Source organism: Equus przewalskii, chromosome 9 (genome assembly GCF_037783145.1).
Source record: "Equus przewalskii isolate Varuska chromosome 9, EquPr2, whole genome shotgun sequence".
Classification (NCBI taxonomy): domain Eukaryota; kingdom Metazoa; phylum Chordata; class Mammalia; order Perissodactyla; family Equidae; genus Equus; species Equus przewalskii.
This window is the reverse complement of record NC_091839.1, coordinates 74,676,581-74,702,321: the sequence shown is the minus strand read 5'-3', so window position 1 is coordinate 74,702,321 and position 25,741 is coordinate 74,676,581. Positions and strand designations below refer to the sequence as shown.

Sequence of the window (25,741 nt, the reverse complement as noted above, 5' to 3'; positions counted from 1 at the left end):
ATGACATCTTTATTTTAAGATAAAAGAATTCATAGGAAGAAATTTGGAAAATGTGAAGAAGCTTGTAATCCTACTAGTCTGAAAGAAATACTGCTAAATTTTGTGACCCGTCCTTTCCATCTTTTTTGCATACACGTGTATATGCATACATGTGTATGTTTTTGTGTATCCATGCGTTCTCCTCTAATTTCAGTTTTAAAGGAAAGCCAAGACTTATTGGATGTGTAAACTTCTTAATTTTTAAAAAAATAATGCCTATCAATTTATGGTTTTATGTTATTTTCCCGTCACTTGCAAAAAAGAAACATCTGTCCACCACCGTTCTAAAAGCAGGTCTGATTTTACACCTGTTAGTTCAGACCTTCAGCAACTCTCACCCAGACTATTGCAATCACTTCTTCATATCTTGTCTTTGTGTCTCGTGTGTGGCCCTCTACAATCTGTCCATTACACTACTGCTGACATGGTCTTTTTAAGACACATGTTTCACTTGCATCCCTTACTTATAAGGTAAGTCCTGGGTCCTCGGCTTGGCATACAGTGCCATTTGTTACTGACTATTGTTTGCCTCTCCAGCTCTTCTCTTAGCATCCGTCTCTTAAACCTGCTACTGCCCCAAAACAAAGTTAATCCCATTTTAGTTAGCTCTGTTTTTGTATGTGCTGTTTTCTTTGTCTGTCAGTCTTCATTCTTCCTTCAAAACTTAGTTCATATGTCAGATTTTTTGTGAAGTCTTTGTCGAACACCTACCCAAGTATAGAGGTTCTTAATCACTTATCCTGTTACTATATGCACGGTGTATATTCCTCATATTGTAATTATTTACTTATATTTCCCTGCCCCCTTTATGCAGCTACTTGTTCTTCTCTGTATTCCCAACCAGTGCAGTAATGGTGCTGCTGGCGGTTCAATAAATGTTTATTGAGTTGAGTTCTTTACTGGTAACTAGGTTCATTGAGCTCTGATGTTACTGACAGATATTATTAGCCCCAAATATTTAATCCCAACTGTCACAAATTTAACACAACCAAGTTTTTTTTTTAGTCACACATACAAGAAGGAAGTTTTTCATCTTATATTTTCAGTCATTTGCAACAGCTTTCGTTAAAGCCTTCCTTTGTGCCTGTACCTTGCTTTATTCACACAGGCTACTGTGATTGAGTGAATAAACACCTAGAGTATTTTACAGATGGGGACTTATTATAATCATAACAATTGTTGGATTAGGGTTCATTTTTTCGTGGCATTATCTTCTACGTGGCTCCTCGGCTGCCTCTTGGGTTCAGGTGCTTCTCCTTAGTCTGTTCTCTCAGTAGAGAAGGGGACTTGACACGTGGAAATTATCCTCAAGAATCATCTCTGCCTAAGTGATTTGTGAGAAGAATGTTTTTTTCTGTCAATATACATTTCAAATGGCACCCTTTTCACTACTGAAATACGAATGTTCTTTTGTGTTTATTAAAATAATAAACTGTTATTCATTCAAAGGAAAAGCTTGGCAATTGTCTTGTGGCCTTGGACACTAAACACAAGTGAAGTTTTCATATGATGCCTCATCCAGATTTTTCTCAAGAATAAATACCAAAATTCTTAGAGGAAAATCTCTTTTCCTTGTATTTTTCACGTAGAAGCCTTGGCGTGGGAGAATTCTGAGATTGTTGGGAAGCACGTCTGGAAGGTGACGTGCAGAGAACAGCTCTGTCAGGCTGTGCTGACACTTGAATCATGTGAGCAAATGAGCAGAAATTGAAAAAAGCTTATCAAAGCAAAACCACAGCTGCCTGATTTAGTAACACTTACCTGATCTAGACCGTGTGCTCGTGAAGAGTCTCCGCCGTTGCCTCATGTTGCCTCATGTGGTCAAGACCCCAGTTGCCGTTGTTTTTCAGGTGGATTGGAAAGTACACAAGCTTTGGAATCAGAGATACAGGTTTCATTTTACCAATTAGTAGCTTTGTGGTCTTAGCTAAATCAATGAAGTGTACTGCATCTCAGTTTTCTGAATTGTAAAATGAGAACATTTTCACTGACTCTATTTGTAAATATTAAATATCCGTATTAAATGAAATAGTTATGGAAGTGAACATTTGTAAATATTAAAGGAAATAATAGAAAAGCAAATGAAATGTTTGTAAATATTAAATGAAAGTGCTACCTATGTTGTCAGACACACAAGATGTGATTTACAAAAGATACTTAGGTTTCTTTCTTTTTAAAAAAATCTGATCTTTTCTTGAAGCGTTTGCTTTCTCATATTCTCAGCCACATCTAGAAAAGCTTAGAAATGGCTTTATTACATTAGATTGACTGGACAGAGCAAGAAAAGAACTAATCTCCAGAAGATGAGGTTTTGAAAATAAGTAGTGGCAAAGCAATCCAAGTTCTGGCCTATTTGATTCATTTTCTTTTAAATTAGGTGAATGACATACTATATCTGCTGTCTTTAAAAAATCTTCCACTCTGAAGAAACGTCATATGTGCTCACTCGTAAAAAAAAATATTTTAAAAATTAAATTGGCTAATGGAGGCAAGCTGAACAATAAGCATTGCAAGGTGGTGTGTGATGGAGAAAAAAGAATTGGTGCACTAGGGGTAGGGGCCTGGGATGGAGGCTCTCTGTCATTATCTGCTGAGTCTGGGAAGGTCAGTTAACCTTAGGGAGTCCCCCTGTGAGAGGAGGCACCACCTGGAGACAGGGAGCGGATTCCGGTAAAATCTTACATCCCTTCTAGTTCTGCTACTTCCATACTGGGAGTTGGAGAAAGCGCAGCCTTTTTCTATGAGCATTTATTTTACTTAATATTACAAGCATGTTTAATATGAATAGGGTTATACCTTAGAGTTTGGGGAGTAGCACAGAGAATTTGTTTCTCTGTGCAGTCACTCTTAAAGGCTGAATGGAGCCAGTTTCTTTGTTCTCCAAGTTGTGACCCATGAGACATCACAATCCCAAGATTGTACTTTCTGCTTCCTTTAGTGACCTACTAACTTTTATTAGTCTTTTTTTTTTGGTCAGGATTTTTAAGGTCAATTAAATGGGCTGGAAAGAGAATAATTAAAAAGTCGATATCAGTTTGAATAAGAAAAAGTCCCCAGAAATGAAGCTTTGTTTTGAAAAGTTGGCTCAGTATGGGAGGGTAATCCTCATACAATGATGATTATAACTTAAACCTCCTACTTAAGTAAACCTAAATTGTGGGCTAGGTTAAATGAAAACTGACCTGTGCTTAAATGACCCTTAGAATCCTTTCCAATTCTGCAGTCTAATGGCTGAATTAGACTTGATAGGATGCAGTCTTGGGGAAGATTGGATTTCTCAAGTGTCATGCCATTCCATCTGAATTGTCAAGTGAGTTCAAAGCCATCATGGTGGAATACCATTGATAGCAAAGAAGTCCTGCCTTAAGATGAAGGGCGTGAAAATATCCAAGCAGATGCGGAGAAGCCATCTGTCCTGAGATCTGGGGGACATTCCTGTACTGGGTGGAGAATTGTACTCAGTGGGCTTGAGGATCTTTTGCAACTCCTCACATTTTCAAATTCCTTCATTTTAAATAAATGAGTGTTTAGAACAAGTGGAGCCCTGCATTTTCCTGGAAAACTAGGGTGGACTTCATTGAGGTGAGGGACAAATGAGTGTTCTTTTATACACTGGTCTGAGGAGCACCGTATGCAGGTAGACACTTGGCAGATACCCTTGATATTTTGTTTCTTTCTTTATGGGATTACTTTGAACTCAGAGTCAGGTTAGAATGTCACTGCCTTGTCCTGCTTTAGCGATATGTAGGCGGGCTTAAATACAGTCACCATCCTCAAATAGCTGGTTCTAGTAAATTAAATGCCCTCTACTACTGAGGAAATGTATGGGTTGTAGATGCTGAAATAAACCAAGTTAAAAATATTTATTACACAAAAGAGATGCTAACTGAAAGAGGCCTGTATTCTTGTTCTCCCAACAATTTCTCGCTTGTAAATGGCATGTCTGAAGAGATGTCAAATTCCTGGTGTGTGCATGTGGAGTAGACAGCTGAGCCACAGCTGCTAAATGAGACCCTGCCTCCTTCCCCTTCTCTAAGAGAAGAAACAGGGAGAAAGAAGTGAAAGAGAACTAGTGCCAGTGGCTTACTTAAAATTCATTGACTTGAGAAGTCTGTGAGTTTGTTGGGCCAAGAGGAAGCCATTATGCATGAAATCTGCTTTTCCTAAGGGAACTCTTGCCATTGGCCATAGTTTGTGCAAAAACGTATTTTCTTTCTCCAGAAATCTTTTCCTGCGTTTGTAGAAATGCCCATGGTATCTGCCTATGGTTTGTGGCTGCTTGTTGAGTCTGCATTTTTCACTTGGTAATACCTGGCTTTCCTGTTGACTTTCTCCTCAAATTTGATGTTCATCTTCCCTTTGAAGTGCTGATTTCTATCCATTTCAAGAAAGTTCAGAAATGCCAACTTTGCTTGGATTTGGATCCTGGATTGGAACCTGACTGGCATTATGACCTTGAACAAATCACTTGAGCTCAGTAAACTAAGCTTACCTTAGTTTCTTCATCTATAAAATGGACATAATGCTACTACCCATCTTTTTAGGTTGTTGTGAGGATTAAATGAATGACTTCACGTAGAACAATGCCTGCCGCATAGTAGCTGGTCATCATTAGCTGCTCTCATTACTATTGCTGCTGCTCCTGCTGCTGGGGTTTCATCTCGACCAGAATGGCATCTATTTCTACATCCATTTCTGTCACCACTTCTGACACTATTACAGCTTCTGTCGCTACTCTTACCTTGAGCCTAAATATGCCATTTTGGAAGGAGCATTGAAGATGAGTGGAGAGAGACGTTGATCTACTAATAAAGCAACGGTCTAATAGGAACAGCACTAGAAATTAACATGTGTTCAATGTCACCATTATTAATACGATTTTAGAAATTCTTATGGATTCAAATAAATATACACACACATACATACACAAAGGAGAACAAACAGCATTATTTAGACATTATGAATTTATATTAGAAGTCCCAGTAACATCAACTGTAACATTATTAGATTTAGATGATTAGAAAAATGACTGGGTATATAAATTTTCAAAAAGTGGGTGGCTTTCCTAAATATCAGCAGTTAGCAGTAAGGAAATATAATGTTTGAAAACCTAGAAAGAAATATGCACCAAAATGTTAGCATTGATTATCTTTGGTTGGTGGGACTGTATGTGATTTTTTTAATTAAAAAAAGAAAACAACTAATGTTTATTTAGTACTTACTATGTGCTGTGAACTGTGTTAAATATTTTTTGTATATTAAAAATAACTGTTGGCTTTACACTGTATTTGTATTCTGATCAAATATTTTCATTAATCCCCTCTGAGATCCATACAGCCTTGCTGTGTTTTGTTTGTGAATTCTAATGCTTCTAAAGATTGTAATTGCAAAACTGCAGACCAAATGGCACATATTGTAATTTGTTGTTACTTATATCTGCTTGAAGCTGTCAATATGTAGAGAATAGATTTGATCATAGGATTGAAATAAAACTGCTCTCAATTTAGGAGTGGAAACTTGAAAAATCTCCTCCTCCTTTCTCTGTGTGAAAATACATGTTTATATGTTCTGGTGTATAATGTATACGATAATGTTGACTGCTTTAGATCTGACTTTTCTCCATGGTAACACTGAGATTTGGAATAAATGCCGTATGCCTGGCACGCTGGGTCCTTGGAGAGATTTACTTTGTGTCTCAAATGTTTAAGAGGGGGCGTGTGTTCATTTGGTTGTCTTTGGAGGCTGTCGGTGTTATTGTGATTATAAGTTTAAGACTGGGAAGAAAGTTTTACCACTGAAGGCTAAGCCAAGTTAGTGACTGGGCAGCAAGTCAGCTCTCCTGCCTCTAATTACTTACCCTGCAGGTCCCTTCCCCTGCGACTTCTCGACCAGTGTTTTATAGTACTATAAAATTTTATTCTTTGACTCACACAATTCTCACTTCACCCTTGGAGGTGTAATTAATGCCATTGAGTCAGATTCAATAGCCTTTCACTCATTGTGGTCTCTAAAAAAATCACACATACCTCAGTTCAGGACTTCATTTTGCAGACGTTGCCACAGCCTGGTGCAGGGCCACGTGACCAGTCGCTAACTTTTAATGGCTTTTAATGTTTTGGTAAAGATAATTTTTCTTGAAAACATGATCATGTGATTGTCAATATCTCTACAGCAAAAAGAAATCTTTTTGTCTGTTTTACAAGATGCTTCGAATAAATGAAAAACAAATCCTAATATGAAATGTAGCCAGTCCTTTTTATGGATTACTAGGGGGAGGGGTGGGGTGGACTGCAGAATCCTATAAATCTATGATTGTCATCTTATGGGGGGATATTTTCTTGTAGACCTGATCCCAGCAGGGAGAAGCTTCCTAACCTCACATTTCCTTTTAGATGAGGCAGTTCTTAACAGGTTGGGGATTAAAACCTGTTGAGCAAGAATCTGAATGCCTCTTACTTATCTAAAAACCTTTTGTGTATTATACTGGCAGTTCTTAAGGAGACACAATTCATGGTATCATGAGTGGTTACGCCAATTACCTCAATTATGGTTTTGCCACTTAGGTTGTATAGGTCACAAAGTCCACTCTCATGTCCATCTGTGGCTCACCTCACTGGACTCTCACCCCCACCCTCTGCCCTCTTGGACTCTTCAAGCTCTTAGTCTTTAGCACAGCTTCCCCAGGGCCCCACCCCCAAGTCTCTCCTGTTCCTACCCCAAGAGATGCTTTCATGCCCCTGGGGCTCTATCATCTATTTTCTCTAGCCCAGCAGTACTTCCTGTTACTAGGCACTCTGCAGAGCTTTTCCTGAAGGAATCTTAGTCAAATACAATTACTTGGAATATCAGCGGATTGCTTGCTCAGCACCGTGATTTTCATTTTCATGCCTCACGTCCTCCGGCACTACCTCCTCCGCACGTCATCTTGATCTAAGTAAATCTATGGTAAAATCCAAATTTTAGGCTAAAATGAAACATAAAATTGAGTGATAAAAGGAGTGATTAGGAAGGTACTTGAAGTTGAAAGATATGTTTGTGTTTCCACTAATAAGTTTAACATGTGATTTCACCAGTTGATTGAATTGTCTTCCACTAATTGAAAATGCTGTTTCTAGGAATAGATTCTGTTTTACTAATATCAGATTATTAGAAAAATGTGGAATTAAATAATGTTATGAGTAGTAGCTAGACAGTGACAATCATGGTCCAGGCCTTTCACATGGAAATACACCTGTATATGCATTCTCTGACAAAGTTGCAAACCCATTCATTGCAGATGAAGTAGCACGGAAATGCTTTTGACCTGTTTAGTTCTCTGTTAGGCCTTAATCTGTTTTTCATTCTGGTTGTACCTTCAGATGAAGCCTGAAGTTACCGACATGATAAGTGAAAAAGTGCTAAGTTATGTTATTAAAAGTCAGGAGAATACTAGGAAGTTATACTCAAAGCTATTCTTTTAGATAATTTTATTTTTGGCTGACTTACAATGCTATTGCTATAATCAATCTTATCTTGAGTGTTTTATCATAAAATGTTACTTCTCATAAGTAGTTTCCTTTTGTTTGTTTTTTCAATCTGCTTAAATATCCAGTTGAAGGAGTTGGTGGCTGGGGAACGATACTTGTATGTCATTAATCTTCTATGACATTTTCTTCTTTCCATTTGTGCAATTGGTTCAACATTTCTTTACCTCTATAATATCTTTGGATCTTTTTATTGTCTCAACATTTGCCAAATACTTGCTGGATTCTAGACTGCCTTTTAAAATATGTTTTGTCTTCGTCTCTGCCAGTTGATAAAGTTGAACATTTAGGTGCCTCATGTGAATTAACTATTATAATACCCTACAAGTGTTCATTCTTCTAAAGTTTGTGATTTTATTTGCAAGCAGTTTGGCTGTAAGTGCCCTTCAAGCTTGAAGGTAGCTCCGCTGTCTTTGGGTGTCATTGAAAAGACCCATAGATAATTTGTTTTTGTTTTCTGTGGGGGTTGGTAGCTGTAGCCTGTATTTATAGGATTTAGGACTGCACATATGTGAACATTTATATAGGGTAGATTGCTAGAAGTGCAATTGCTGGATTAAAAAGGAAGTGATTAAAATCTTCAATAAATAAAACCAAATTGCTACCCCTAAAGAAAGTGCCTCCTTTTGCTGCCCCGTGTACTGTCAACTCTAAATGTTATCAATCATCTGACGTTTTGCAAATGATATGGACAAAAGTGCTCACTTTTGTTGTAATTTACCATTGCTTGGTGAGTGAGGATGACAGACTTTTCATAAATTTATTGGGACATTAATTAGGGACAATTTGTTTTCACTAATTATTTGCTAAGATGACCTTGTAAACTCCACGTTGTAATAACGTCTTTATTTTATCTATTTTTAGAAGATACTATGGCTTGAGGTGCCAGCCTTCAAATGCCACCTTCCCACTGTGACTGATTGTAATCTATTATTCAAATCTGATTTGCCAACTTCTCACCCCCCCATATGTTTGAAATGAAAGATTTTCAGGTTTTTATGTTTCATTCTGAAGAAGCGTGTTTGCCTTTTATCAGTAAACTGTACAGTTTGATAGATTTAAAGTCCATCCTTCTGTTTTAGAGCAAGAACTGGAGGGAAAAGTAAAGTGAAGAATGTTAAATAAATGAAATACAGTGCTTCGGCTAATCATCTGAATTTGATAAGGCAGGGATATTTCAAGTCTGTAGATAGTTTTATACCTCCTATTCTTGGGAACTGTAAGCCCCTGATCTGCATGGCATTTTCAGCAAAACAAAGTTAACTTCATATCTCTATTAAATTATTCTTCCAGGCCTAGACTGCTTTTCTGCACTGAAGCATTTTTCGTATTTTTGAATTTCATATGAAATTCTAATCTAGGCAGAGTCAACATCTTTAAAATATTTTTATTATGTAAGAATAGTTGAATTGTGATCGTTTACATTTTAGGAGTTCTACTGGGGAGTGGAGTCAGTGGTGGCATGAAGTTCTGACATACACCTGAATTTATTGCCATAGAGCCACTTTATCTTTGCACAAAGGCTCAGAAATGATGGACTATTGTTGTAGGCTCATCTTGCGTTTTATAATCCTCCAAATTATTGGTCGCATTACTTTAAAGCATTTATGTAAATATAAAACAATAATAAGGATCTACCTAGATGTTTTCCTAACTAAAATCCTAACTTAATGATGCCTTCAGTGTGTATAGCATTTTGCTTTAATGTGATAGGATATTGTGGAGAGATTTTTCAAATTAATTGGCACAGTATTTGTATGTAGTAGGTGGAAGTAGAGATGGGAAAGTGAAGCCAAATTGTTTTTCTGTTGGTCTAGAGATGAGAAAACAAAGACACAGGGAGACCTCGATCTTGATGAGGCCTTGTGTAAAAGCTTAGTCACCATTCTCTTAATTAAGACTCTCTCCATTAGGTTAGAATGGCCATTGGCTTAGATGTCCCTTAAAGGTCTGTGTATAGCAGTGTTTTTTGCTGCTTGAGATATCTTTATTTTACGTGGTGATTCCACAACATGGTAGCCATATGCACTCTCCTAAGAAAGGCGATTTGAGAAGAGAAAGTTATTGTGATTCAGGCTTTCAGCACTGACTTGGTCAGAAGTTGACGCTTTTAAAGGCTATAGCAAAAGCCTCACAAAAACTTTGGTTAAAGCCCAGAATGCTGCTTTTACGAGAAAAGGGGCAGAGATCCCTGACAGCAGGGTTTCTGACATCACTCAGTATTAACGTAACGATTTGCGTGTGTTTGTGTGAGTGGCTTGTTTGCTGTGGACCTGGGAGAAGGCCAAACTGACTCTTCAAATGATGCTTAGAAAGAGAAGAACTGGTTAATACGTCCGATATCAGTAGTTAATATACCAATTGAAATGATGATATCCAACTTTCTTTTTCTAAATAAAGAAAATGGCAGAAAGAACCATAATTCTTTACTCTTAAGAATGTGTTTTAAGAACTATGAAAAACCCAGACGTTGATCTGTATACCTTCTACATTACAGCAAGTCTAGAAGAAACATTTCGATTAAAAAAGGGCTTCATATTAATGAAAAAATAGACAGATATGTATTTTTTTGCTTTTGAGATGCATTTTCATTACCTACGTTAGCTGATTATCAGTTCCTTGAAGTGTATTTTGAAGTCTTACAAAACTGAATTGTTGACCTTCTTAAAATGTAGTTGAGTATATTTGAGATTCCTTTGCCAATCTGATATAAAACTTTAAATGCACAGCCTCATGGCAGCTCTTTTCCCTTCTTCTCGGAGGCCGGGTTATGGAATTCTGTTTTACATGGTTTCAGCATTTCTCAGAACTCTCTTCGTAAATGAAAGTGATCTATCACTCATCATGCTCGAGCTGAGTCAGGAGCCACTGCTGAAATAAGCCAGGCTGGGTCTGATATGGGTGAAGTGGAGCCCACCAGGATCTCTCCACGAGAAACAAAACAAAACAAAGACATGTATAAGTGTGAGCTTGGGTGGTTTCCAATTTTACTAAAATGTAAATATGGCTTCAGTTGGGAATTTTATTTTTCAGTACATTTACTCTCTATTACTTTGTTCAATGGGTTTCTTTAGATTGTATATCTAATGCAAAGCAAAAAAGATGAGATTCTAGTGGAATAGATAAAAGGAAAAAAAATAGGAAAAGAGACTTGGGTAAATACATTAACAATCTTTGGAAATACACCTGGTTTCTGATCCTAGGATTAGAAAGACACCCATAAATTACCCAGAAATGTGAGGGCTACTGCAATAAATTGCCAGAACAAAATTACTTTTAATTTATTTTAATGTTTTTGAAGATAGAAGAGCCACTTGTTTATACATGTTTGGGGTGGATGAGGTGCAAAGTGAAGGTTATGAAGCAGGGATGATAGGATAGTGTTCTGATCATACAAATTCTCAGCCTTAAGTCACCCTATTTACATAAACTTTCTTGCACAGGTTAATCAGCCAGCCTTTTGTAGCTCTGTCCAATAAAGACCCATTCCTACCTGTGACGTAAAGCCTGAGAGACTTTGACATGTGATGGGGTTCAAAGTTCACTACACTTTATCCTCAAAGGGGGCAGCACCACCATGCCCTCACATGGCTGTGTGGATAGTGGTCTCATGGCTTGAGGTGATGCCCACTGGGGGAGCTGTACTGGACGATTCCGAAAATGTCTATTCCCACCTGATTTTGAGGAGTTTTTAGTGTAGTGGCTAAGAGTGAAGGACCCATAGTGCCTGGGTTCAGATCCTGGCTCTGAGACTTTCTTGCTCTGTGACCCTGGGCAATTTTTATTTTTTCTGCTATAAGGTACCTTTCATTAGTATGTTCCTTTTATATTTTAATAAACCTCTTTTCATCTGTGAAATCACTTCTATGGCTGTTTGGCATGTAATCATCCATTAGGTCCGTAATGAGGTTGGATGAAGTCACATACAGACTGTCAGGGCCGTCTAGGTCTCAAAAGCTTATTTTTGGCGTCCACTTGTGCCTGAGACCTGAAACTTGGGTATAGGGACTTGCATTGCTCTCACCTGTCTTCTGGGTCTTCTCCCACAGTGGACGTGTGCTCACAGGTATTGGAAACAGAGGATTACTGGCCTGTTTTCTTTTATCTCCTTCCCTGATTCACACAACTTCTCTTCATTTCATTTCACTTCTAGAAAGAAAACTGGACTAGTGACCCACACTAGGAGATAATAAGTGGTTGAGTAAATCAGTGTATTTGTGTGTCCACACAAACTACCTGTATAAATATTTGAATTCTTGTGTGCATGTATTTGTTGTGTCACAACGTGAAATGTATTTTCCTTTGTGGTCTTAAAAATTTGAAGCCTTTAGACTTGAGGACCTTGAAAAGTGTCTTTAGCTCTCTCATATTCTCACTTTCTGACTTAACCTCTGCCCAGACAGATAATCTAATTTGGTTTCAGGCTGCCCTTCAGACTCCATTTCTAGTTCAGTTTCCTGTCTGTGTTTTGATATGTGGGAAAGAAAATTGAGTCATTTGGAGGTAATGCCGAAATCAGAGACCCTTGGTGGTAAGCTTTTAACCAGACTGTGTACTACCTATAATTTTCAAGTATACTTCAGATCCGAGTGATCTAAACCAGGGGTTGGTGAACTGTGGCCCAGGGACCAAATCCAGCTTGCCACCTGTTTTTGTAAAGAAAAGTTTTGTTTGAATATAGCCATACCATTGGTTACCGTTTGTGACTGCTCTCTTGCAACAATGACCAATTACGGAGTTGTGGCAGAGATGGTATAGCCTGCAAACCCTGAAATATTTATTAATTGGCTTTTTACACATTGTTTGCTGACCCCTGATCTAAAGGGAGGTATTTCCTGACTGAAAGCGTGTCTGGTAAGTGTTGGGGGACATCTGGGTATGGTAATATGCTAATATTGCCTTTCTGGAAACTCTTAGTCTTTCTGGGTAAATTATATGGGAGCCATTTAAGTTTTTTTTCTCATTTAGACTTTAGCTGTTGAATACATGCATAGGGTTGCATCTGTATAGCATATATACAGAATAAACTGTGAAGAACGGGGCATGAAACAAAAATAAGGGTGCTGTTAAAAAAAACTTGTTGAGTGTTAAGGGCTTTCCATGCATTATCACTAATCCTCATACCACCATACTGTGGCTATTATTAACTTGATTTTGCTGTGGAGGAAATTGAAGCTCAAAGCAGTAAAATAGCAGAGCTCTATTTAACCATCACTCCATTGCTGCATCTAGAAACACTGTCTCTCTTCTGCCACCTAAGTGGGTAGTGTGTGTCGGTTCCTTAAAATTCCTTAAGTGTTACTGATTGACGTTTGGGAGATTTTAATATTGCCTTTCTGCAAAGATGGAGGGGAGTGCAGCTGGACTTGCAACTCTGTTCTGGTTAATTCAGTCTTATTAAAGGAAGATTACTCAGTCAGTTGGAATATAGTGTTTGCTTTGAATCATAGACAATTTGTAAAGAAGTCTTTTGAGTTAAATAGTCTTGTATTATATATATTAAACATATATTCTTGGCTAGAAATGGAAGTCTAGGCATGAATAATTAGATAATTTATGGGTGTGTTTGAAATGAGCTCTTCTTTCCTCATTAAGAGTCATTTGCATCTATCAATAAATGATGGGTTTAGATTTCCACAAATGTTTCTCAAGTTCCTTTTGCTTTATGAAGGAGCCAGGCTCAAATAATGTTTTTGCATACTAATTAACCACTAAAAGGGCAAAGGTTTTTTTCTGGGTGTGAAATGGTTATCCTTTTACAAAGTTTTATTCATAAATTTTCTTATTTTGGTGTTTAACCAGAGCAATTTATTATGACCAGTGACTCATACTTATGCCCTCAAAGGCATTTGTTCTTGCATCTTCTTGGGTTATCTTTTCCTATTTGAATTTCAGTACTTTAATTGAGCAAGAGTGTTGCTTTTCCTTACAGCAGATGTAAACTACCTCAATATTGATCGTGGTATGTCAATTCTTATTTTGTATGTTTAGTATTCCCAGAAGTGCGGAGTTGAAAGGGGGAAAAATCTATTAATCCCAGTAGATTTCAGAGGAAATATGAACTTTATTTAAAAGTATCAATTTTTACACTTTTTCCAGTAATCTCTTTTTCTGGGAGTGGACTATATTGACTCAGAATTTAAATGGAATTACATTTAAGATAGTCGGTAATAAGTTCCTTTCCTGTTCTTTTGAGTTTTTTGTGAAGTATTTGCAGCTTTTTTGTAATAAGTTTTAGGGATTATAGGAGTGAACTTAGTTTATAGTTTCTCATTAGCATAGATAAAAATGACCTATTCAGAATGACCTACTTTAATTGTGTAGTGCGTGTGTCTTAATGTCATGTATTCAACTTTTTTTGTGTCCTTAATGCAAGAAAGATCATTCCAAAGTTGATGATCACTTACACAAACAAATTTGTGTTTCCCAGCTTAATTTACAATTGGAAAATATTGTCCATTTTTGAGGGTCATAAAACAACTGTGCTAAGGAAATTGTATTTGTCAACATATTTTGTCCAGAACTCTCCTCTTACTTTTTAAAACCCTGCATATTTCAAATGATTTAAGAAAATAAAAAGAAAAATGGTCTGTATTTTTAGCTGAATGAAGCTTGTTCTTTACGAACAGTAAAGAACTGTGAAAGATAATTCTGTATGTTTCTTGCTGTTATTCTCAGTCATGAAATTAAGACTGCCTTAGTGCCCTGGAGGGGAGAATGTGGAAGATCCTAGTACAATATCTTTTGAAAGAATGTCCTTCACAAAATGTTCAGAGCCGTCCAGGACCTTAACTGACTTTTTGCTTTTCTCCAGTTCAACTTTGTTCTAAATTAATCTGACCCTTGGTTTTATTGAAAGGTTTGACTTCAGAAAGAGTTTGATTTTAGTATTCAGTCTTTCGTGAGTTCAGAACGGATCTCTATTCCATGCTTTCTCATAGAGCTACCACCATCTGTTTAAGTAAGCACTCAAGACTCTCTCCAAGTGCTAGATATTTAGGCAGTATAGTTTTGGGGTAGGGATGCTTTTTTTTTTTCTTTTTTGCTGAGGAAGAGTCATCCTGAGCTAACCTCCATTGCCAATCCTCCTCCTTTTTTGCTTGAGGAAGATTAACCCTGAGCTAACATCAGTGCCACTATTCTAATACAATGTTTTTTTGTATGTGGGACACCTCCACAGTGTGCCTGGTGAGTGGAGTAGGTCTGCACCTGGAATCCAAACCTGTGAACCCAGGCCGCTGAAGCGGGAGTGTATGGAACTTTAGCCACTCAGCCATGGGGCTGGACCCTGGATACTTTTCTTTTTTTTTTTTCCAGTTTATTTTTTTTATTGTAGTCATAATAGTTTGTGACGTGAAATTTCAGTTGTACGTTATTATTTGTCAAACACCATGTAAGTGTGCCACTTCACCCCTTGTGCCCGTCCCTCACCTTCCTTCTCCCTGGTAACCACTAAACTGTTCTCTTTGTAAGTTTGTTTATGTTCCACAAATAAGTGAAATCACATGGTGTTTGTCTTTCTCTGTATGGCTTTTTTTTTTTTTCAAGATTTTATTTTTCCTTTTTCTCCCCAAAGCCCCCCAGTACATAGTTGTATATTTTAGTTGTGGATCCTTCTAGTTGTGGCATGTGGGACGCCTCCTCAGCATGGCCTGATGAGCGGTGCCATGTCCATGGTGAGGATCCAAACCTGTGAAACCCTGGGGTGCCACCGTGGAGCACACGAACTTAACCACTCAGCCACGGGGCTGCCCCCTCTGTCTGGTTTATTTCACTTAACATGATGCCCTCAAGGTCCGTCCACGTGGTTGCGAATGGGACTATTTTGTCTTTTTTTACGGCTGAGTAGTATTCCATTGTATATGTGTGTGTGTGTGTGTGTGTGTGTGTGTATAGCACAGCTTCTTTATCTAATCATCAGTTGATGGGCACTTGGGTTGCTTCCACGTCTTGGCTGTTGTGAATAATGCTGCAGTGAACATTGGGGTGCATAAGCCTCTTTGTATTGTTGATTTCAAATTCTTTTGCCAGGGTAACATTTCTTTTTTAAATTAAATTTTAAATTTAAAGATTTTTTTTTGATACCTAATCTTTTTTAGTACCAGTCCTTTCAGAGAGCAGCTTAAGAAGGGAGAGAAATTTGGCAAATCCAAAATAGCTGGATTTTTCTTTTCAGGTGAGCAGCTTGCAAAGCCCTCTAAGTGGTTTGCCATAGTGGAAGGCAGACCACTGCAATGGTAAATCTGTCCCTCAACTGGCTGATTAGCAGAGAGGAATTAGCAATCTGTGGCATGGCTCTTCAGAAGTCATTTTCTTCCAGAGGTCAAGGAATGTATGGTCACCATTCTCTGATGTGATTTGCTGCAGTAGTCTTATCACCAGTAGCAAATACAACAACTGGAGATATAAGATGTTTTCTTGCTCATTTTTCATCCCCTCTGCCTAACTAAATTTCTTAAACATCATTTCAGTATTATCTCCTTTTGTTTTGCCATCTAGCTCAGTGAAACTTTAAATTCACGAGTTATGTTTTTATTTATGATTTATAACCTTGCTAAGATATTTCTCTTTTACATAGATTACGATACTGTATATGAAGATGTCCTGAACTCAGGAATGTGTATATAGAAGGCTTTGTTTTTAGGGCTTTCTAGTGAGCCTTAAATGGTAAACATGGATTGTATGTAATGGAATTAGCTCAAGATGTGTTATGTGCTATCTGTATGTGGTTGAACCAAATTACCACCTTCGTTTCCCCCCATTTCTCTTTAAACTCAAAGTGGCTGCTAGAATTGTTATTATTATTTTACTTTTTATTTTTAATGTGGCTTGGACTATGTCATACTCCTGGGTAAAATCCTTTAATGGCTTCTGTATAACTATACAATGAAATCTACACATCTTATGATACCTAAAATCTTTCATATTTAGATTTGTTTCTGCCTCGTTCCCTGCATAATTTTCATGCTCATTGCACAGAAGTTTTTGAGAATATTTGAGATTCCCCAATATATCATGTTTCTTTAGGAAATTGCAGTCTTATTTTCATTCTGGCCTGGCGCATCCTTATTCATCTTTATAGGCCTAACTCCATGAAGCCTTCCTAACCAACCTGGGTGTAGGTAGCCAATCATTTGTCATTTGTATTCTCTGTGACTTTGGACATACTGTTACTATCCTTTATAGCACACTGTATTTTATTTATATATATATAATTTTCCCCTCTTCCTCTCCTACTTGTCTGTCCATGCCATACCATTTATTGGGCCAGGAATAGTATCTTGTGTATTTTCTATCATCTTCTCCAGTACACTGTATTAGTCCTTAACATTGAAATATAAAATTCTTTACAAAAAGATAATTAAAAATATTTTACCAAAGTTTTATCGATATGTTCTATATGTGGTAAACAGATGTACGGTACCTCTTAGATTAGAACTTAGTTTAAACTGTAAAATCTTCTTTTAAAATTTTCTTGTCACTCAAGTCAAATAGACCAGTAACTGTTTCCAAGACTCTTGACTGATATGGCAGTGAGGTGCAACAAGCAGCAGGGGCTGACCCACTTATTTTGTATGGCTACTCCTAGTTGTTATTGCTAATAAGAATCTTGGAGTCTAAAATTAACAATGGCTATGAAGGACAGCAATTAAGGCCGTTTGTCTTCCAAATGAGCCAACATAGGTTTGACTGGCACTTTAAATTTATAGACAGAGGGCACTCACACTGTTATCAAGGGCAATGGGGACCCTGAAGGCATGTGTTGCAAAGCATAAGTCATTTTAGGGTTGTGAGAGCAAATTGTATTTTGAGAAAAACTTTCCCTGTGCCATGTGAAGATGCATTTCCTAGCATCCTCTTTTCATTGATTAATTTTAAATTAAAAAGTACATCATTTTTCATGAGAGCATTTATAAAAAGGCTGTTTTAGACAAATTGAAAAGACAATATTAATCTTTCAAGGTGCTAAAGTTTGGTTATTTTGTAGGATTGATGTGGTTTAAGTGATTCAAGGATAGCCACATGCATATTCTGCTTTTGAAAAGGTCATTAGGACTACAATGTCGTCTGGACATCCCTGATTTTAACTTCTTTGCCTGACATGCTGGCTTGTCTCCGTCATTGATGAGGAATATAACTTATTCATATTCAAATTCACAAACTTTTGATGAGGAAAATGAATTCCTTGTTTACAGAGAAGAATTTATAGTCCTGAAGTTTACCACTCCCAGAGAATTCACTGAGTTTCTTGACAAAGATCCCCATGGAAACTAAACAAATAAACTGCTTGAAAGGAGACAAGTTATTGGTTTTTCTCATTAAACCCACTGCTGGATTTTCATTAGTTCTAATCCATTTTCTTTCAAGATTAGACATATAGGCCAGTTCTTATTTTCATGATTTGAATAAACGAAATGTGTTGGGTTGTGCATGCCTGTATGTGTAGGCTGAAAGGCAAAAGTAATCATTCTAGTTCTACCATAAAATTATCCCTGAAAATAAAGCCAGAAAAAATGACTGATGTAAAGAGGAAAAGCTACCTCCATTTTTAAAAAAGAGGTTACTAAATAAAGTGGAAGTGGTGAGAGTGATTATAGCTAATCTGATTGGTTATAGACTTCAGGTTTTTTCCCCCTCTGTTTAAGTCATAATTGTATATGAAAGTAATCTGAATAAGGTATGGAAGAGTGTATCACTAACTTCAAATACCTTAGACTCTATGAAGCTTTATATGTTTCGTTTGCTATTAGGAGTAGATTTCAGAGTGTTCCTTTAAAGCAAGGAATTTAATAAGACTTATGTATTAACTTTACCCTTTTGAACTTACATTACAAAGAAAGACACTTTTCATTCTTTTCCTCCCTCCCCTTCTCCCCACTAAAGTTGTTAAAAACTATTTAGATTTTAGTTGGTTTGTATATTTCAAGAAAGCCTCACTATATGTGTATCTTCTATTATTTTTAATATTTCAAAATCTGTGCCTCAGCCTTCTGAGGCTTAAACTGGTTTCTTATTCAGACAGAAGCTACTGATAGAAATTTTATATTATGTGAAAACTTAATGAGAATAGTGATATATGGGAGTACTATTTATTATTATACTTATGAGTACCACATTATGTATTTCAATGTAACCTTTCCCTCTCCAGCGCCTTCTGCATTTTTAGCAAATGTGTTTAGAATGTACCCATGGTTCTTCTCTTCTCCATTTAGGTGGCTGTACGTTTGATGATGGTCCAGGGGCCTGTGATTACCACCAGGATCTCTATGACGACTTCGAATGGGTGCATGTTAGTGCTCAAGAACCTCATTATCTGCCACCCGAGATGCCGCAAGGTGAGAATCATTTTGGTTACCCAGTGTTGGGGGAATCACTTTGGATTATGTAGCATTTTCTTATAATATTTTATTTTTTTCCTTTTTCTCCCCAAAGCCCCCTGGTACATAGTTGTATAGTTGAAAGTTACTGAAGGAAAGGTGAAGAGTACATTAAGGCTCCTTGATGTGGTCAAGGAGCTTGACCACAGGAGAGTATTACAACGAATTATTTTGTTGTACCTAAAATAAGAAAATATGAGGCCGGCCCCATGGCCCAGTGGTTAAGTTCTCGCTCTCCATTGCAGGCTGCCCAGTGTTTTGTCGGTTTGAATCCTGGGCGTGGACATGGCGCTGCTCATCGAGCCATTCTGAGGCAGCGTCCCACATGCCACAACTAGAAGGACCCACAACTAAGAATATCCAACTATGTACTGGGGGGCTTTAGGGAGAAAAAGGAAAAATAAAATCTTTAAAATGTGAGATCAGCAACCTTAGTTTCTATTTGATTAAATTACACAGGTTTAATCCTAAAAGACGAAGGGAAGGACTTCTATTCCCTGGTCGGGGGAGTGCTTCTCTCCATGTCCCTCTGGTCAGGAGCATGCCAGTGAGCATGCCAGACTGAAGACAAAATTGTCCGATATGGGAGGTCTTTTCTGAGTAAATTGCAGAAAAATAGGGCTGAGCCCTGTTCATTCTTCGCCTAAACTTTGTCATAGGCTTTGATTTTTGGTTTTATGAAATAATGCATTTTCTTATTGTTTAAACCAGTTTGAGTTGTTTTCTCTCTTACTTGTGAAAAACACATTAACTAACATAGGATAGCAGCAGATGTATACTGTTTTATATACTATCAGACCAGTATATGTGCCTTCACTTAATATTAATTTGAGACTAATTCCAAGCTCTATGTATATATGTTTGGCAATAACTTATTAAATTGTAAAAATTGAATATGTAAACAGGAATATTAAAATATAATAATGAAGAGAATGCACTATTTTCATTCCAATATTTAGAAATGTAATATATATTTATATAACAATTATGTATATATAATATACCATATAATAATATTTAATAATGTAAAATATTAATATATTATGGAATAATGTAGAATCATTATATAATTATGGTATATAATCACATGTAATTGTTGGGCTGATTGCCTATTATTAAGTTTTAAAATATATTTTCAATATTTTTATTATGATTATTTTAAATACTTTATAATTAATTTTTCTAAAAATTCAGAAAGACTTTCCTAAACTGAGTGTGATTTTAGATATGAGAATATTAGACATTGCCATTAGAGATAAAAATGTCAATTCTGGTGATGGAAGGGAGGAGATTTTATTGGTAGTACCCCTGAACTTACTAAGTAATATGATATAAAAAAACCAAAAGGAAAAATAAGTCAACAGTAAACAACAGACCTCAAGGGCACAAAGTAAACAAAAACCAACCTAAAAAGTTACATTTTCCAATTACAATTTGTAAATGCATATAGTAAATATATCCTTTGGAGAGTTTTTTATTGGTTCTCCCTGTGATGTGTTCTTTGAGAGAAAGGTGAATTAAGTCTGCTTTCTATTCTGAATTGTCCCCTTCCGTGGCTGAGTAGTCAAATGGTTGTTTCTGAAGCTGGACTGAGCTCTGACTTCCTTTCCAGAGGAATAAATTGGTACTAGGCAGCTGGCACGCTTGCTTCGTATCTTTGCCCTATGTTGTCAGCAGACTCATTTAGTTTTGTGCATAGGTTTGTATTTTTCTTTCAAAGGTACATAACCTTATTTTCCTGGTACATTTTAATTAAGGAGACTCTTGTAATATTTCACCTGAGTTTTCTCTGTGGTATATTTAGACTGAAGTTTTTTATATAAAATTAAAAGGGGTGGGCTGGGATGCACACATTTTGACTGTTTATCATCAGAGAATAATCAGAAAGATGTTGATTTATGGAAATGTTACCATTGTTAATTACCGTTGAAGATGGGTAATGAAAAGCTGAAGAGATGCTGCTCAGATGACCTTGTTGGCTCACCTTTGATGAACAGCTTAATCGGTGGTTACAGTACAGGATGATATGCACGGAAAATGAAAGTGTTTGAAATTCAGCCACATCTTCCAATTAATAGGACATTAAGTAATTAATCATGCAGAGGAGGGAAAAAGGTCATGGCCACTTTATTTTTGCCGAATGTAACTTGTATTTATCTCAGAGAAGGTGAAAGAAAGCACTCATGTTTATAGTCCTCTTTTACTGTTCTCTTTCTACAATTTATACTATTTTTTTCTCCATTTTCCTTCTGATATTGCTTTAAAATGCTCACTGAACATTATCTGTCATAAATTAGAAAAGAGAAGACTTTTAGGTTTATTTTATTAAAATTTTATGAATAATCCATGTATTTTCAAATAAACAGACATGCTTTTTCATTTATTAAAAATAAATTAAACATTTGGTAACTAAGTAAGAAGGCTGGGTCTCTGATGCAAACTTGTTATTGAACTATTGAACTCTCTAAACAGTATTTGGACTTTGTTAATTGCCTTCTGCTTATTCATCTTTTTTGGACTGGAAACATAGAAGGGAAAAAGAAAGACGGTGAATTAGTAAATTAGAATCAAGGAAGAATGAAGGAGGGTGGAAGAGAGGAATAGTGAAAGAAAGAAGTGAATTCTCCTCACTTGAAGGCATATGCTATCGATAATGGCTTAAAATGTCCCTCAGCAGTTCCTAGCCCTGTACCACCTTTGTCAGGTGACAGTGATGGTCCTGAAAGGCTTGCCAAGTATGTTTAAAACAGCATACAAAAGAATGAGTACTATATTCTAATAGCTGAAAATCCTATGAAAATATGAGTGCCCACTCAACTCAGTCTTCAAGGAGATGCAAATTAAAACCACGAGGAGAAACTGCTATACGCTCAGCAGAAAGACGCAAATCAAAATTTCAAGTGATGGTGAGACTATGGAGCAAGTGAAACGCCCATAGCCTGCTGGTGGTGTATAAATCTGTACAACGACGTTGCAATCCAAATGACCCAACAGATCCACGCACGGGTCTAAGCCCAGCAGAACTAAGTACACGTATTCTCCAAACGACATGCACAAGAATGTTTACAGCATCAGGATCCATAATAGTCTCAAACTGAAAGCAATGCAATGGATAAATCAAAGATGACATATTCATAGAATGGAATATTACCCTGAAATGTAAATGAACAACTTTATATAAATTTCAAAAACAGGCAAAACTAGATGATATTAGAAGTCAGGATATTATTTACCTGCAGGAGGGGTTGGCAGGGGTTGGCCATGATTAATGCTTAGAAGGTGGCGTGAGGGAGCTTCTGGATGCTGGCAATACTCTATTCTTGATCTGGATGGTGTTTTCACAGGTAAGCTAAAACTGAAAAGTCAGTGAACTGTACAATTGTGAGTCGTGTACCTTTGTCTATGTATCTTACATGTTAATAAAAATTGGCAAAAAACAAAGTAAAATAAAACCAATGCTCACAGGGATCTATAGGGAAACTAAACTAATAATTTAAAAAGATGTTATAGGTTAGAATAAAAGCTATATATATTTCTTCTTTTCCACCAACCTGGACCCCCGACTCCGACACTCAAAGATACTGCGCTCTTTTGACATCTCTGTTCTCTTCCCTCTGCTTAGAAACTTTCGTGTCCAGTTATCCACTCACCAAACTATTACGCCTTCTTATGCTACTAAAGATTTTCCTGACTCTTACATAATAGTCTACCCTCACATCTAAATGTGCTCCCCACTGTACTTTGTACATATTTCAATTGCAGCTATTACAGTATCATTTTTTAAAATGTCCTTCTCTCCACTAAACTATAATGTCCTCATGAACGTAAGCCATATTTTTCATCTTTGATTTCCCAAGACATTATTTCATTTTACTTGGGCAGAAATGTCAGCTTATGTAATGTGGTTTAAAATATTTTGGTCAAGGGTTAAACAAAAAAGGTTTTTCTTTCTCTCACTAAAAAATTAATTGAGTAAAACAATACCGCATTTCCCAGGCATCGTATTCAGTTCAGATTTTAATGTAATTAGAAGACCTGCACATAATTCTTAATATTTGGCCTTTGCCTTTATAAATGATTTCACCTATTTATTTTGGATATAATTTTAAATGTAATTAGTGCTACCAAGAAGGAGGTCCCTTTTAGGATTTCTCCCTCGCCCTCTCTCTCTTTTTTTTGTCTTTTGCTTTTCAGATTAATCCGCGTCTTCTCAAAGTCTGGTATATAAAAAAACAAACCCATAGAGACTGAGAGATGTTGCATGGAACTAGAAATTGTGCTTTGATCTCAAATACATCTGTGCCCATGACCTTGTTTGTCAGGTATTCTTTTCTAACTTATGACCTCATGAAACAAATGGATTGGGCCGTTTTCCTATATATTCTGTCCTAGATCTGAGAGTAGGGATCATGATTGACATCTCGATACATTTACCTTCTACTGTAATTATAAGTGCTTTTTCTTTTAACAGGTTTTTGTAAGTGACTAATTGAATTTTAGTTGAGAGTCTCTAGAGTACCCATCTGACAGTATTTAAAATCATGACTGCGTCGTCTCCTGCCTTCAATCTGGTACTTTTCACTGATAGTAATGTAAATCACTATGCAGAGTTCCTCTATAAAATGCACACACACACACACTCACACTCTCTCTATATATATAAAAATACACATGATAAAAATAAAAGCCCTCCGTCATTAAATTAATCTGAAGATTGAAACTATTTCTCCTCTGTTATGAAACTCAGTGAGGTGTGATTCAATAGCTTAAGCCCCTACTGGATCTCAGTTCTGCCCCCACACTAAAATGTGGAGAGCAAATGACCAAACAGAGGACGATGAGGAATGAACAGTGCTGTTCAGGAATGTGCCTTTATATTAATTTATTACTTTTAGAACTGTGTATACTTTTTTTTATCTCAGAGTTTAAAGATGAATTATTAGCCAGGTTGTTAAAATAAGGCTTGCCTTCTTCAAATATTTATTTGGAGAGACTTACTGTGATTGTGTATTCAATAGGGGGTGTGCACGGGTCACCTGATTTTGTGCCTGGCTCTCTTCTGATAGTGTAATGTAGTGAAAATCAAATAAAACATTGGTGTCCACAATTTGATTCATATGACGTTTTATAGGTAACACAATTTCAGCTAAGTTTTCTATTTAATGATACTAGTCTCTTAGTTTTACAAGAGAAGACAGTAAAAATTTACTAAACAATATTATGTAGGTAGTGTATCACCTTTTAATATATCTGAGGAGAAATTTCAAGGGACTTTTTGTGTTGACTTACCATTTCTAACGTATACTCTATCAGTCTAGGAACCTTAATCGCTTGTTAAAATGAGTGGATCACTTGGCCTAATATTTTCATCACTTTATTATAGATAGTTGATAGGAAGACATATGTTTCTACAGGTCATAACTGCCAAAATTTTACACATCTGAACTAACAGACTTATTTGACAGCACATCTACCAGAGTCAAACATGGCAGAGAGTGGGAGAACAAAGTTATGTACATATAGCGTTAGTAATGTGATTTTTGAGTTAAAATATTATGGCTAGTTTTGTTTGTGTGAGAGGATAGAGCAAATCAGACCCAATGTTGGTTTATTTTCCTTTTGTCATCTAGTTAACATTGTCTGTTAATACAACCAAAGATAGTGTGTGTGTAAGCCTGTGCAGTTGTCTAAGGAGAACTGAGAGATGTGTGGTCATGGAGAGAAGAAGGAAGGGAGACAAGAGGGCAAGAGAGGGATAGGTAGAGAATAGCTTGACATCAGTTCATTACACAGGTAGGAAAACCTCTAAGTGTGGGATACAGGCATTCGATTCCAAGAAGGTGAGAGAGCTCGAGAACCTCAGAAGTTTAAAGCTGGAAGGTTATGCAACATTTGGTAATTTTCAGATGTTTTTTAAACAGTAGAATTCTGTTTTTGAAAGTAATATTCCCCAGTACTCAAATATATAAAATTGGTAGCAAAGAACCAATTGTCCTGGAACGTGCTTGCTTTGTACTCCCTATATCCCTACCCCAACCTCTTTCCTTCCCGCCATCCCAGCTCACTCGATGTGGCTTCTGTGAGAAACAGTTGGAGATGTAAGGCACCAAGGGACAGTTGGCAAACGATGGTTCCATGCACACTAGCACTTTCAGGTAAGCATCTCCGAGATGAAGGTACTTGCTACCATTAGCTATGGCTTACTGGTAGCTTCCTGGGTTTTACTATCCCAGGGACATGATCTATTCTTTTAATCCTCACATGAACCCTACAAAATCAGTGACATTTTAGGGGTAAGTAGAGTGAATAACTTATGTAAAGCCACCCAGGGTCAGGATTTGAAATTAAGTCAGTCTGTCTAATATCAAAATTACTGTTAACACAATACCATCGTGCTTCATAATTATGGTGTAGCTGACAGATTTCCTTGACTTGGTCATGGACATTTAAATCCACTGTAATGAGCTGCATATTCGATTTGATCCACAATGATTTTCTCCTACTTCATCTAAAATACTATTTCTTTCCAAAATCTAAAAGCTTTAAATGACTGTCTCTTTGGAATCTGAGACTTGCCGTTGTTTGGGACTGCTGCTGAGCTCCAGGGTTTGCTCATGATACTCTGATCCCCCAGGGAGATGCTTTATCTTTTCTTTGGTTTACCTGAATGCTATTTTTAGTTACTTGATGAACACTTGCCACCTGTCTGTCTAAGCAAACCTTTAGAAACACATATATTATCTGCCGTCTCAGAGCAGGTATGGTAGGAGAGAAATTCATGGACTAAAGGACTCAGACTAA

The 25,741-nt window shown here is 36.9% G+C and overlaps 1 protein-coding gene across 13 annotated transcripts in view; it reads left to right on the top strand.

Annotated features, from left to right (window-relative positions):
- Positions 1–25,741, top strand: part of PTPRK (protein tyrosine phosphatase receptor type K) — a 503,656-nt gene that overhangs the window by 98,687 nt on the left and 379,228 nt on the right. For all 13 annotated transcript variants that reach the window (XM_008524381.2, XM_008524380.2, XM_008524376.2 and 10 more), the window contains exon 2: positions 18,776–18,898. In XM_008524381.2, the coding sequence (XP_008522603.1) occupies positions 18,776–18,898 (123 nt within the window). The remainder of the gene's footprint in view (positions 1–18,775; positions 18,899–25,741) is intronic.